Source organism: Ornithorhynchus anatinus, chromosome 2, assembly GCF_004115215.2.
Source record: "Ornithorhynchus anatinus isolate Pmale09 chromosome 2, mOrnAna1.pri.v4, whole genome shotgun sequence".
Taxonomy (NCBI): Eukaryota; Metazoa; Chordata; class Mammalia; order Monotremata; family Ornithorhynchidae; genus Ornithorhynchus; species Ornithorhynchus anatinus.
This window is the reverse complement of record NC_041729.1, coordinates 166353633-166369147: the sequence shown is the minus strand read 5'-3', so window position 1 is coordinate 166369147 and position 15515 is coordinate 166353633. Positions and strand designations below refer to the sequence as shown.

The window sequence follows — 15515 nt, the reverse complement described above, 5'->3', positions numbered from 1 at the left end:
TTTGTTAAGCGCTTCCTGTGTGCCGAGCACTGTTCTAAGCTCTGGGGTAGATACAGGCATATCACGTTGTCCCCCGTGAGGCTCACAGTTAATCCCCATTTTACAGACGAGGTAACTGAGGCACAGAGAAGCGAAGTGACTCGCCCACAGTCACACAGCCGACAAGTGGCAGAGCCGGGAGTCGAACCCATGACCTCTGACTCCCAAGCCCGGGCACTTTCCACTGAGCCACGCTGTATACACATTATCAGTGAAATAGAGTAATAAATAATATATACAAATATACACAAGTGCTACGGGGAGGGGAAGGGGCTATGTGCCAGGCGCTGTCCTAAACACTGGGGGCAGTGACAAGATAATCAGGTTGGACACAGTCCCTTGTCCCACAAGAGGTTATCCCTTGTGTGACACACAGACAATTCCTCTCCCCCGCTTCAAAGCCTTTTGATGATGATGGTGGTATTTGTTAAGCGCTCACTAGGAGCCCAAGCACTGTTCTAAGCGCTGGGGTAAATGCAAGGTAATCGGGTCGTCCCCCGTGGGGCTCACAGTCCTCATCACCATTTTAAGGATGAGGGAACTGAGGCACAGAGCAGTGAAGCGACTTGCCCAAAGTCACCCGGCTGACAAGTGGCGGAGCCGGGATGATTCATTCATTCAATAGTATTTACTGAGCGCTTACTATGCGCAGAGCACTGGACGAAGCGCCTGGAGCGGACAGATCGGCAACAGATAGAGACGGTCCCCGCCCTCCGACGGGCTCACGGTCTCGTCGGGGGAGACGGACGGACGAGAACGATGGCGATAGATAGAATCGAGGGGAAGAACGTCTCATTAAAACAATAGCAGATAAATCGAATCGAGGCGATGCACATCTCATTAATCAAAATAAATAGGGTGATGAAGATCTAGACGGTCGAGAGGACCAGTACGGGTGCGAGGGAGGGGACGGGAGAGGCGGAGGAGCGGAGGGAGAGGGGGGAGAAGAGGGTTTAGCTGCGGAGAGGTGAAGGGGGTAGAGGGAGCAGAGGGAAAAGGGGATTAGAACCCATGACCTCCGACTGGCGCTTAACCAGCGTCGCAATTATTAGTCGCCGCCTGGCTCCTCCCTATCCCCCAAGGCCCGGGCGAGTTGGCCCGAAGCCGTGGCCCGCGCTAGCCACCGGGGCTACCTACCTTTCCCAGGATGCTGATGGCACAGGCCATACCAACTTGCCCAACTCCCACCACGGTGATCTTATTGTTGGGCGAGGTGGACGCCTCCTCCGCCACCGGGGCGATGAGTTTCTCTTTGAGGGATGCCATTATGCTCTGCAACCAGAGGTAAAGGGGTTAATGTTCTATCGACATTCATTCGTTCATTCAATAGTATTTATTGAGCGCTTACTAGGTGCAGGGCACCGTACTAAGCGCTCGGAACGGACAAATCGGTAACAGATAGAGACTATCGTCCTCTCCTAACCACTCAGTACGGTGCTCTGCTCAAAGTAAGCGCTCAGTAAATCCCACGGATGGATGGAAGCTTTCGTTCATTCATTCAGTGCGATCCGATTTATTGAGCGCTTACTGAGCGCTTACTATGTGCCGAGCACTGTTCTAAGCGCTGGGGGAGATACAAGGTCATTAGGTTGTCCCACTTGAGGCTCACAGTCTTAATCCCCATTTTACAGATGAGGTAACTGAGGCCCAGAGAAGTGAAGTGACTTGCCCAAAGTCACACAGCAGACAAGTGGCGGAGCCGGGATTAGAACCCGTGACCTCTGGCTCCTAGGCCCGGGCTCTTAATTCGGCAAGAGAGACAATAATAATAATAATGTTGGTATTTGTTAAGCGTTTACTATGTGCAGAGCACTGTTCTAAGCGCTGGGGGAGATCCAGGGTCATCAGGTTGTCCCACGTGAGGCTCACGGTCTCAATCCCCATTTTCCAGATGAGGTCACTGAGGCCCAGAGAAGGGAAGTGTCTTGCCCACAGTCACACCGCTGCCCAGGGGCAGAGCCGGGATTCGAACCCACGACCCCTGACTCCCAAGCCCGGGTTCTTTCCACTGAGCCACAATCCCTGCCCAACAACGGGCTCACAGCCTAAAAGGGGGAGGCGGACAACAAAACTAAACAAGTAGGCATCAATACCATCAAAATAGACAAATAGAATCATAGATACATACGCAATTTCTGGGGAATGATCTAAAAATCCTCTTTCGGCCCCAAATCCAACTGCTAGAAGACCTGAGTCTCTGTTTCCCCCCTCCCCCTCTCGTTATTATTTTTACTGTGGTATTTATTAAGCCCTTACTATGTGCCAAGCACTGTTCTAAGCTCTGGGGTAGATACAGGATAATCACGTTGTCCCACTTGGGGCTCGCAGTCTTAATCCCCATTTTCCAGATGAGGGAAGTGAGGCACGGAGAAGTGAAGCGGCTCGCCCAAGGTCACGCGGCAGACGAGGGGCGGAGCCGGGATTAGAACCCACGACCTCTGACTCCCGAGTCCGTGTTCTGTCCACTAACCCCCGCTGCTTCTCCACACAGGAAGGACCGTCGATGGTGAAACGTCCAGAGGATGGACGGAAAGATTTTGGAACATTCTGCAAACTCGCTGTGGTTGGGAATTGTCCGTTTATTGTTCTATTATCCTCTCCCGAGCGCTCAGTACAGTGCTCTGCACCCAATTAAGTGCTCAATAAAGACGGCTGAATGAACGAACGACCCCCTGCCCAAGAGTCGTCCTTGAAGTAGCTCGTCCTCTAGACCGTAAGCTCCCGGTGGGCAGGGAATCCGTCGTCGGGCAGGGATCGTCTCTATCTGTTGCCGAATCGTACGTTCCAAGTGCTTAGTACAGTGTTCTGCACATAGTAAGCGCTCGGTAAATAGGATTGAATGAATGAATGTGTTTTAATGTTATAAGGAAGAAGCATGGAATAGTGGATAGAGAGCCCGGGCCTGGGAGTCAGAAGGTCCAGGGTTCTAATCCAGGGAAGCAGCGTGGCTCAGTGGAAAGAGCCCGGGCTTCGAGGTCAGAGGTCATGGGTTCGACTCCCGGCTCTGCCACTTGTCAGCTGTGTGACTGTGGGCGAGTCACTTCACTTCTCTGTGCCTCAGTTACCTCGTCTGTCAAATGGGCATTAACTGTGAGCCTCACGTGGGACGACCTGATGACCCTGTATCTACCCCGGTGCTCTGCACATAGTAAGCGCTTAACAAATACCAACATTATTATTATTATTATTATTAATCCCGCCTCCCCCACTTGTCTGCTGTGTGACCTTGGGCAAGTCGCTTCCCTTCTCTGGGCCTCAGTTCCCTCATCTGGAAAATGGGGATTGAGCCGGTGAGCTCTACGTGGGACAGGGACTGTGTCCAACCCCATTTGCTTGTACCCACCCCGGTGCTTAGTACAGTGTCCGGCACGTAGTAGGCGCTTAACAAATACCATAATTATTATTATGATTATCGTCCTCCCCCAAGCTCTTAGTAGAGTGCTCCGCACAATGTCAGCTGTGTGACTTTGGGCAAGTCACTTCACTTCTCTGTGCCTCAGTTCCCTCCTCTGTCAAATGGGGATGAAGACCGGGAGCCCCACGGGGGACAACCCGATGACCCCGGATCTCCCCCAGCGCTTAGAACGGTGCTCTGCACATAGTAGGCGCTTAACAAATACCATCATTATCATTATTCGATGGAGATTGAGAGGCTCTATTCATTTTTTCAAACGTCAGCTAGAGGAGGCTAAGATCCGGTCGTCTTGAAGCGTTCTCTGCCTGCCAGGGATTAGTTGTGAAGCAGACACAAAAAAAGCATAATAATAATGTTGGCATTTGTTAAGCGCTTACTATGTGCAAAGCACTGTTCTAAGCGCTGGGGGGAATACAAGGTGATCAGGTTGGCCCTCGTGGGGCTCCCAGTCTTCATCCCCATTTTCCAGATGAGGGAACTGAGGCCCAGAGAAGTGAATAGACTTGCCCAAAGTCCCACAGCTGACAAGTGGCGGAGCCGGGATGAGAACCCGTGACCTCTGACTCCCAAGCCCGGGCTCTTGCCACTGAGCCACGCTGCTTCTCTACTGCATCATGGCGTAGTGGGTAGAGCCCGGGCCTGGTAGTCAGAAGGTCGTGGGTTCGAATCCCGGCTCCCCCACCTGTCTGCTGGGCGACCTTGAGCAAGTCACTTCACTTCTCTGGGCCTCAGTTCCCTCCTCGGTAAAGTGGGGATCGAGCCCGTGAGCCCCGTGTGGGACGGGGACTGCGCCCGTCCCCATTTGCGGGTATTCATCCCAGCGCTTAGGACAGTGCCTGGCACAAAGTGAGCGCTTAACAAATACAATAACAACAATAATAATAATAATAACACAGTGTGAGTGGGGTCCATTACCAGAGACACAAGCTCGTTGTGGGCGGGGAACTTGTTTATCAACTCTACTATTTTGGACTCTCCCAAGAAAAGAGAAAGAGCATGGAGTAGCGGATAGGGCACAGGCCCAGGACTCAGAAGGTCATGGGTTCTAATCCCGGCTCCGCCTCTTGTCTGCTGCGTGACCTCGGGCAAGTTGCTTCACTTCTCTGGGCCTCAGTGACCTCATCTGGGAAATGGGGATTGAGACGGCGAGCCCCACGTGGGCCGGGGACCGGGTCCAACCCGATTTGCTTGGATCCACCCCAGGGCTTAGTACGGTGCCTAGTAAGTACATAACCAGTGAGAAGCAGCGTGGCTCCGTGGAAAGAGCACGGGCTCTGGAGTCAGAGATCATGGGTTCGAATCCCAGCTCTGCCACTTGGCAGGTGTGTGACTTGGGGCAAGTCACTTCACTTCTCTGGGCCTCAGTGACCTCATCTGGAAAATGGGGATGAAGACTGGGAGCCCAACGTGGGACAACCTGATTCCCTTGTGTCTACCCCAGCGCTTAGAACCGTGCTCTGCACATAGTAAGCGCTTAACAAATACCAACATTATTATTATTATTATTATTATTATAACCAGTACCACAATTATGAGGAAGCGCTCACACAGTAAGCGCTTAATAGATAACCCTTGACTGATCTCCCTGCACCGGCCTGGCTTCTCCCCAGCTGGGATGTGAGCTTCCAGAGTGGGAAAGGCCTGGAGGTTTGTTTGGTTGGGAGGCTTTTTTTTTTATGCTATTGGTTAAGCGCTTACTATGTGCCAGGCACTGTTCTAAGCGCTGGGGTAGCTACAAGCTAATCAGGTTGGGCCCAGTCCCTGTCCCATATGGGGCTCCCAGTCTCCATCCCCATTTTCCAGATGAGGGAACCGAGGCCCAGAGAAGTGAAGTGACTTGCTCAAGGTCACACAGCAGACGAATGGCAGGGCCGGGATTAGAACCCCAGGCCCGTGCTCAATCCGCTAGGCAACGTGGCTTCTCTGGTGAAAAACCAAAGAACAAATGACAAATTCCGGGTAAAGTTAGGTAAAATCCTCTCAAACAGCAAGCTGTGTGGAGGAGCCCTTGTCCCGATTATTATTACCATTATGATATTTGTAAAGTGCTTACTACGTGCAAGGCACCGTACTAAGCGCTGGGGCGAATAGACGCAAATCGGATTGAACGCAGTCCCTGCCCCGCCTGGGGCTCCCAGTCTCCGTCCCCGTTTTCCAGAGGAGGGAACGGAGGCCCAGGGAAGTGAAGCGACTGGCCCAGGGTCACCCAGCAGACAAGTGGGGGAGACTGAGGTCCAGAGAAGTGACACAGCCAAGGTCACAGAGCAGAGCTGGATTAGAACCCAGAAGGGCCGCGGCTACGTGATAGCGAATGTTGTCTCTCGGACTCTGGGAAAAACTCGTGAGTTGGCTAAGGTTCCCTCCTGGTTTGGGGCCAGCCCTGGTTGCCCAGCGTTACGTAAACTGAACTCGGGCTTCGAGAAACACGGGCCGCTGCCCAATTTCACCTTTTCCAACCAATGAGACGCCCCAGACCGGATAGAATCACATCCCAGACTGATGCCCCCCTCTCCCTCCGCTCCCCTTCCCCTCCCCATGGCCCCGACTCCCTCCCTCCGTTCTACCCCCCTCTCCGCCCCACAGCCCTTGTGTCTATAGGTACATATTTATTATTCTATTTATTTTATTGCTGATGCGTATATCTATAATTCTCTTTATTTTGATGCTACTGATGCCCATCTACTTGTTTTATTGACTGTCTCCCCCCTTCTAGACCGTGAGCTCGCTGTTGGGTAGAGATTGTCCCTGTCGCCATATTTTATTTTCCAAGCACTTAGTAAAAATGCTCTGCACACAGTGAGGGCTCAGTAAATACGATTGAATGAGTGAATGAATCTTGCTACACTGCTTGAGGAAGAGGAAGAAGAGCAAGGAGAAAAAGGAAGAGGAAGTGGAGGAGGAAGAGGAAAAGGAGGAGGAGGAGGAGGAGAAGGAAAAGGAGGAAAAGGAGGAGAAATAATAATGTTGGTATTTGTTAAGCGCTTACTATGTGCAGAGCACTGTTCTAAGCGCTGGGGTAGATCCAGGGTCGTCAGGTCGTCCCACGTGAGGCTCACAGTTAATCCCCATTTTACAGATGAGGTCACTGAGGCCCAGAGAAGCGAAGTGACTCGCCCACAGTCACACAGCTGACAAGCGGCAGAGCCGGGATTCGAAGCCATGACTTCTGACTCCCAAGGCCGGGCTCTTTCCGCTGAGGCACAGGAAGAGGAAAAGGAGGAGGAGGAGGAGGAAGTGGAGGAGGAAGAGGAAAAGGAGGAGGAGGAGGAAGAAGAAAAGGAGGAGGAGGAGAAAGAGGAGGAGGAAGTGGAGGAGGAAGAGGAAAAGGAGGAGGAGGAGAAAAAGGAGGAAAAGAAGGAGAAAGAGGAGGAGGAGGAGGAAGAGGAAAAGGAGGAGGAGGAGAAAAAGGAAGAAAAGAAGGAGAAAGAGGAGGAGGAGGAGGAAGAGGATCCGTTGTACTCTCCCAGGCACTTAATAATTAAATAAACAATGATGGGATTTGTTAAGCACTTACTCTGTGACAAGCACTGTTCTAAGCGCTGGGGGAGATGCAAGGTCATCAGGTTGGCCCACGTGGGGCTCCCAGTCTTCATCCCCATTTTCCACATGAGGGAACTGAGGCCCAGAGAGGTGAAGCGGTTTGCCCAAGGTGGCACAGCAGACAAGTGGCGGAGCCGGGATTAGAACCCACATCTTCTGACTCCCAAGTTCTCGCTCTTGCCTCTAAACCACATTGCTTCCCTTAACACAGTGCTCTGCACATAGTAAGCGCTCAATAAATACCGCTGATTAATTGGTCCGTTGTGGAAGGAGGGGGAGAGGAGGAAAAACGAGGAGGAGGAGGAGGAGGCAGAAGGAGGAGGAAATGGGGAGGGAGCCGGGAGGTTGCCGAAGGAGGAAGAAAGTGGGAAGAAGCAGGGGGAGGAAGGAGCATTTAATAATAAGAAGAATTATTATTATAGTTCTTATTAAGAGCTTGCCATGTGCCAAGCACTCTTCTAAGCACTGGGGTAGATACGTTAATCAGCCCCTGTCCCACATGGGGCTCTCACTCTTCATCCCCATTTTGCAGATGAGGGAACTGAGGCCCAGAGCAGTGAAGTTCACTCATTCAATAGTATTTATTGAGCGCCTACTACGTGCAGAGCACTGGACTAAGCGCTTGGAATGGACAAATCGGCAACAGATAGAGACGGTCCCCGCCCTTTGACGGGCGCACGGTCTAAGTGACTTGCCCAAGGTCACACACAGCAGACGATCATAATGACGGTATTTGTTAAGCGTTTGCCCTGTGCCAAGCACTGTTCTAAGCGCTGGGGTAGAGACAAGCTAATGAGGTTGGACACGGCCCCTGTCCCACACTGGGCTCACCGTCTCACTCCCTATTTTCTAGGGGAGGGAACTGAGGCCCAGAGAAGTGAAGCGACTTCCCCAAGGTCGCACAGCAGACAAGTGGCGGAGCCGGGATTAGAACCCAGGTCCTTGTGGCTCCGAGGCTCATGCTCTAGCCACTAGGCCGCCCTGCCCCCTGGCATGCCCTGGTGATGCGGTGCACCGGCCGAGGAGCTTGCCAAGATTAAAACACGTTCCTTGCCCGCAGAAGGAGCTTACGCTATCAGAAAGATAAACAGAAAGGTATTTTTACACCTGGGATGGTCAGCAGAAGGTCACGGGTTCCAATCCCGGCTCCGCCACCCGTCTGCTGGGTGACCTTGGGCAAGTCACTTCACTTCTCTGGGCCTCAGTGACCGCATCCGGAAAATGGGGATGGAGACTGCGAGCCCCAAGTGGGACAGGGACTGTGTCCGACCCCATTTGCTTGTATCTACCCCAGAGCTTAGTACAGTGCCTGGCGTATAGTAAGCGCTTAGCGTGGCTTAGTGGAAAGAGCCCGGGCTTGGGAGTCAGAGGTCGTGGGTTCTAATCCATCCTCCGCCACTTGTCAGCTGTGTGGCTTTGGACAAGTCACTTCACTTCTCTGGGCCTCAGTGACCTCATCTGTCAAATGGGGATGAAGACTGTGAGCCCCATGTGGGACAACCTGATCCCCTCGTATCTACCCCAGTGCTTGGAACAGTGCTTAGCGCATAGTAAGCGCTTAACAGATACCATCGTCACTATTATTACTACTTTCTGGGGATTGAGACCGTGAGCCCCACCTGGGACAACCTGATTACCTTGTATCTACCCCAACGCTTAGAACAGTGTGTGGCTTAGTGGCAAGACCCCGGGCTTGGGAGTCAGAGGTCGTGGGTTCTAATCCCGGCTCCGCCACCGACGAGCCGTGTGACCTTGGGCAAGCCACTTCACTTCTCTGGGCCTCAGGGACCTCGCCAGCAAATTGGGGGTGAAGACTGTGAGCCCCAGGTGGGACAACCTGATGACCTTGTATCTCCCCCAGCGCTTAGTGGGGCTCGGCACCTAGTAAGCGCTTAACAGATTCTGTCATCATCATTATTATTATTAGTAGTAACAAATACCATTATTATCATTATTATATATTTGTAGAAAGAGTGAGCAAGCTGCTTGAACTCCTCTGCAGTGACTGCTCCAATAAAACGCAGGTCATCAGCCGCACGCCCTTGGAAAAGCAGGTGACTTGGGTTCCCTTGGCGACTGCGTCTCTTTGCCGCTGCAGTTTTCCTTCCGAACTCCCACGGGACCGCTGAAATAGCTTGCTCCAAACAGGCATTTCTTAGAGGAGGAGCCGATCGTCCTCCTCTAAGAGGAGGAGCCTCAAGTGGGACAACCATGTTTCCCCTGCATCTCCCCCAGCGCTTAGAACAGTGCTCTGCACATAGTAAGCGCTTAACAAATACCAACATTATTATTATTATTATTAATCCGCCCCAGAAGCTTACAGCCTGGAGGGAGAACTTCCAGTCTAGAGGGGGAGCTTATTACAGCCTCCAGAAGGAGCTTCTAGAGTCTAGAGGGGGAGCTTATTACAGTCTCCGGGAGGAGCTTAATAATAATAATAATGTTGGTATCTGTTAAGCGCTTACTATGTGCCGAGCACTGTTCTAAGCGCTGGGGTAGACATAGGGGAATCGGGTTGTCCCACGTGCGGCTCACAGTCTTAATCCCCATTTGACAGATGAGGGAACTGAGGCCCAGAGAAGTGAAGTGACTCGCCCACGGTCACACAGCCGACAAGTGGCAGAGCTGGGATTCGAACTCATGAGCCCTGACTCCAAAGCCCGGGCTCTTTCCACTGAGCCACGCCGAGCTTAGCAAAGATAGAGCACGGGCCTGGGCGTCAGACGGATTTTACCACTTTTAAATGCTATTTATTAAGCGTGAGTCAGAAGGACCTGAGTGTGTTTTTTTAAAAAATGGTATTTATTAAGCGTTTGCTACGTGCCAGGCGCTGTATTAAGCACTCGATGGATACAAACAAAACAGGTTGGACACGGTCCCTGTCCCACCTGGGACTCACCGGGTCAATCTCCATTTTCCAGATGAGGGAACTGAGGCCCGGAGAAGTGAAGGGACTCGACGGAGGTCGCACAGAATCCCAGCTCCGCCGCACGTCTGCCGTGTGACCTTGGGTGAGTCGCTTCGCTTCTCTGGGCCTCAGCGACCTCATCTGGGAAATGGGGATGAGAGTGTGAGACCCACGTGGGACGGGGATGTTGTCCAACCTCGTTTAACTCGTATCTACCCCAGTGCTTAGAACAGTGCTTGGCCCATAGTAAGCGCTTAATAAATGCCATTATTAGTATGATTACTAATGTCCAGAAGAGGAGTTTACAGTCTTAAGTTGCTGCATCTTGGGGAAAAAGATCACGAGGAGAAGCAGCGTGGCTCAGTGGAAAGAGCGGGGGCTTGGGAGTCAGAGGTCGTGGGTTCGAATCCCACCTCTGCCACGTGTCAGCAGGGTGACTCTGGGCAAGTCGCTTCACTTCTCGGTGCCTCAGTTGCCTCATCAGGAAAATGGGGGTGAAGACCGTGAGCACCACATGGGACAACCTGATGACCCTGTAACTCCCCGAGAGCTTAGGGCAGTGCTTGGCACATAGTAAGCACTTAACAAATACCATCTTTTTTTTTCCTTTTCTCTGCAACTCAGTTACCTCATCTGTAAAATGGGGACTAAGACTGTGAGCCCCACAGAGGACGACCTGATCTCCTTGTATCTACCTCAGTATTTAGAACAGGGCTTGGCACATAGTAAGAGCTTAACAAATACCAAAATCACTATTATTATCTGGGCTGAGTGAATTTTATTCTTGGCAGAAAGATCCATTAGGAACTGGACAAAAACAAGCTGAGACATTGAAATCTTCTTTCCTCCGGACCAGCCCAAGTGGATTCTGAACTCTTTTACACTGAATCCCAAACTTGCCCCGCTTTGGAATGCCAGTTTTAGTTTTCCAATCTTTGGGATGGGTTGCCACTCTCCAGGTGGGAATTTGGGCCTTCCTCTTTAAGAATTTTCTGGAACATGGAAGGTCACCGGAGGATGCAGCGGGAGAGAAGAGGGAGAGAGAAAAGGAGAGGGAGGGAGAAAGAGAGGGAGTCCCTGTCCCACGTGGGGCTCACAGTCTTAGGCCCCATTTTCCAGATGAGGGAAGTGACTTCCCCAAGGTCACCCAGCAGCCAAGTGGAGGAGCCAAGATTAGAACCCATGACCTTCTGACTCCCAGGCCCGGGCTGGAGCCACTAGGCCATGGGGAAGGAGATGGGGGAGGATGAGGGTGAGGGAGAGAGGCTTCTGCAGAAGGACGTTTGCTGGAGGGGAGGATAATAATAATAATAATGATGGTACTTGTTAGGCGCTTACTATGTGCCAGGCATTGTACTAAGCGCTGTGGTGGATCCCAGCAAATCGGGTCCCCGTCCCACGCGGGGCTCACGAGTCTCCATCCCCATTTTACAGATGAGGGAACTGAGAAGTGAAGCGACTTGCCCAAGGTCGCACAGCAGACAAGTGGCGGAGACGGGATTAGACCTCACGACCTTCTGCCTCCCAGGCCCAGGATCTACCTGGTGGGCCGTGCTGCTTCTCCGCATGCTCATTCATTCACTCAATTTTATTTTATTGAGCGCTTACTGCGTGCAGAGCACTGTACTAAGCGCTCGGGAGAGGACAACACAACAACAAATAGAGACAATCCCAGCCCACAGCGAGCTCACAGTCTAGAAGGGGGAGACAGACAGCAAAAACACGTTCTGCATGATATGTAGAACGGCAGCAATTTAGGGGGATTTGAGGAGGAGAGGAACCCCCTCTGGACTGTGACCCCGGTGTGGGCAGGGATGGGCTCTCTCTGTTGCCGTATTGTATTTTCCCAAGCGCTTAGTACAGAGCTCTGCACACGTAAGCGCTCAATAAATACGATTGAATGAATGAACGATGAAATGAGAGGAAAGGGACTTCCAGGCAAAGGGCATTTTGTCTCCCTGAAAAGACAGTTTCCCTTCTCGGGGAGATTTGCCCGTCTCACAACACACAACCACACCCACACACAAAGATCCTCTTTGTCCGTGGGATCTGGGGAAAACTGCAGGCCTTTGGGTCCTTGTTTTGTTGTGGTTGTTATGGTGTGTGTCTCTCAGAGATCCAGCGCGTACTCAGACTGGCACAGATGGGGTTGTGACATTTCCTCTTCCCCGGCTTCCCCGTCCGGACACACACAGAGACATAGAGACACACAAACACACACCCACAAAGATCCTCTTTGCGGGATCTACGGAAAACTGCAGCCCGTTGGGTCCTTGTGTTGTTGTGGTTGTTGTGGTGTGTGTCTCTCAGAGATCCAGCGCGTACCCAGACCTGCACAGGTGGGGCTGTGACATTTCCTCTCCCCCGACCTCCCCCGTCCGGACACACACAGAGACATAGAGACACACAAACACACCCACAAAGATCCTCTTTGCGGGATCTACGGAAAACTGCAGGCCTTTGGGTCCTTGTGTTGTTGTGGTTGTTGTGGTGTGTGTCTCTCAGAGATCCAGCGCCTACCCAGACCTGCACAGGTGGGGCTGTGACATTTCCTCTCCCCCGACCTCCCCCGTCCGGACACACACAGAGATATAGAGGCACACAAACACACACGATGCTGTGACATTTCCTCTCCTCCACATCCTCAGCTCACAACACACTCTCACACACACGTACAGATGCGCACAGACGTGTTCTTGTGACATTTCCTCTCCCCAGCCCAGACACACATAGATACCTACGGAGACACACAAACACACACAGAGGCAGTGACATTTCCTCTCCCCCTCATCCCCAGCCCACACAGATACAAAGAGACACACAAACACACACTGATGCATACATATGATGCCGCGACATTTCCTCTCCCCTCCATCCCCAGCCCAGACACTCCCCTCAACACACACTCCACAAACACATACTGTTGGGTTCATTCACTCAATCGGATTTATTGAGCTCTTCCTGTGTGCAGGGCACTGTGCTAAGCACTTAGGAGAGGACAATCTGCTCTAGAGACAGGGAGCTTTGTGTTGTTTTTTTCCCCTCCCCCAGGGCCCGGATTTGTGATCCCTTTCAGGACCCCGGGATTTGTGACCCTGAGTGTGGAGGTGTGACCGGCCGGGGGTCCCCCCCAAACACCAAGCTCTGAGAGGGAGGGGGCAGGGTGGAGGAGGCCTGACCTCCCCAGCTGACCTTGCCGCCCCTCCTCCCCTTCCTTTCCCCCCCAAATCTGGGGGGGATTTGGACTGTGAGCCCGTCAGTGGGCGGGGATCGTCTCTATCTGTTGCCGAATTGTCCGTTCCAAGCGCTTAGTCCAGTGCTCTGCACATAGTAAGCGCTCAATAAATACGATTGAATGAATGAATCACGGCGCAGTGGCTGGAGCCCAGGCCCTGGGATGTAAACCCGTCAATGGGCAGGGATTGTCTCTATCTGTTGCCGAATTGTCCATTCCAAGTGCTTAGTACAGTGCTCTCTGCACATAGTAAGCACTCAATAAATACTATTAAATGAATGATTCAGAAGGTCACGGGTTCTAATCCTGACTCCGCTACTTGTCCGCTGGGCGACCTTGGGCCAGTCACTTCACTTCTCTGGGCCTCGGTGCCCTCATCTGGAAAATTCGTTCGTTCAGTCGTATTTATTGAGCGCTTGCTATGCGCAGAGTGCTGTATTAAGCGCTTGGGAAATATTTTGTTAATGAGGTGTCCATCCCCTTGATTCTATTTATCGTGGTTAAGTTGTCTTGTCTTGTCCGTCTGTCTCCCCCGATTAGACTGTAACCCCGTCAGTGGGCAGGGATGGTCTCTGTTGCCGAATTATCCGTTCCAAGCGCTTAGTACAGTGCTCCGCACATAGTAAGCGCTCAATAAATACTACTGAACGAATGAATAGTTCGGCAACAAATAGAGACCATCCCTGCCCACAGTGGGCACAGTCAGGAAAAGGGGGATTAAGGGTGGGACAGGGGACTGGGTCCCACCCGGTTGGCTGGTATCCACCCCGGCGCTCGGTACAGTACCTGGCACATTCATTCATTCATCCGATCGTATTTATTGAGCGCTTACCGTATGCAGAGCTCTGTGCTAAGCGCTTAGTAAGTAGCACACGGTAAGGGCTAGAGCCCGGGCCTGGGAATAATAAGGTCAGGGGCTCTTTCATTCATTTAGTTGCATTTATTGAGCGCTTACTTGGCGCTGAGCACTATACTAAGCGCTTGGAAAGCACAATTCGGCGACAAACAGGTTCTAACCATGGGTTCCAACCCAGACCCTGCTACTTGTCAGCTGTGTGGCCTTGGGCAAATCAGTTCCCTCCTCTGGGCCTCAATTCCCTCATCTGGAAAATGGGGTTGGAGCCCGTGACGGAGGGGCCAGGGACTGGGTCCGATTACCTTGGATCCACCCCAGCGCTTAGGACGGTGCCTGGCACGTAGTAAGCGCTTACCAAACAGCACCATCGTGATTAGGATTCTTATCACTCCCAATGTCGCACGGTCCTCTCCCAAGCGGGCAGCACAGCGCTCCGCACACGGTAAGCGCTCAGTAAATACGACCGACCGACTGCAGCCTCGGCCCTCCCGCGTGGCTGGGACACCCCCCACCCATCCTCCCATCCCCCTCCCTCCATCCCCCCTCCATCCTCGGACATCCCCATCCCCGGGCCTGCTCCCTACCTGCCAGGGGAAGAGGCCGAGGGCCGTCCGTCTGTCTGTCCGTCCGGTCGGTCAGGAGGAGGAGGACGAGGAGGAGGACGAGGAGGAGGAGGAGGACAGACAGGACCGGCCACTGCGCCCTTCGCTGCCTTGGAAACCCCTCCCCTAATGCTCCTCCCCCTGATTCCCTCCCCTAAAGCCCCCTCCCTCTCATCCCCTCCCCCGAAGTCCCCTCCTCCGCTCCTCTCCCTCTGATCCCCTCCCTCAAAGCCCCCTGCCCCCCAAGCCCCTTCCCCCTCATCCCCTCCCCGTCATCCCCTTCCCCAAAGTCCCCCCCACCAAGTCCCTTCCCCCCAAAGCTCCCTCCCCCGATCGTCTCTTCCTGGTCCTCTCCCCCAAAGCCCCCTGCCCCAAAGCGTCTTCCCCCGATCCCCTCCCTCTGATCCCCTCTGCCCGATCCCCTCCCCGCAAAGCCTCTCCCCCAAAACCCTCTCCCCCTAGATCCCCTCTCCCTGATCCCCTTCCCCGAGGTCCCCTCTCCCCCAAGCCCCCTCCCCCTAAAACCCCTCCCCCTAATCATTTCCCCCCAAACCCCCTCCCCCCGATCCCCGATCCCCTCCCCCTGATCTCCTCCCCCCATCCCCTCCCTCAAAGCCCCCTTCTCCCAAAGCTTCCTCCCCCTAAAGATCCCTCCCCCAAAGCCTCTTCCCCCTGATCCCCTCCCCCCAAAGCCCCCTCCCCCCTCCTGATCCCCTCTCCCTGATCCTCTCCCCCAAAACCCCCTCACCCCGATCCCCTCCCCCTGATCCCCTCCCCCAAAGCCCCCTCTCCTGATCCCCTCCCTAAAAGCCCCCTCCCCCCAAGCTCCCTCCTCCTAAAGCCCCCTCCCTCAAAATCTCCTCCCACCCAAACCCCCTGCCCCTGATCCTCTCCCCCCAACCCCCCTCCCTCCAGAGCCC

The 15515-nt window shown here is 53.3% G+C and overlaps 1 protein-coding gene across 2 annotated transcripts in view; it reads right to left on the bottom strand.

Annotated features, from left to right (window-relative positions):
• LDHB (lactate dehydrogenase B) overlaps nt 1–14733 on the bottom strand; it is a 43429-nt gene extending 28696 nt beyond the window's left edge. The window contains exons 1-2 of one of the 2 annotated variants that reach the window (XM_029058717.2): nt 14578–14733; nt 1177–1311 (exon numbers count right to left, since the gene is read on the bottom strand). In XM_029058717.2, coding sequence (XP_028914550.1) covers nt 1177–1305 — 129 coding nt within the window. In that variant the 5' untranslated portion in view covers nt 1306–1311; nt 14578–14733. The remainder of the gene's footprint in view (nt 1–1176; nt 1312–14577) is intronic. The other variant, XM_029058716.1, reaches the window with a different exon arrangement.
• Nucleotides 14734–15515: the final 782 nt, after the last annotated feature.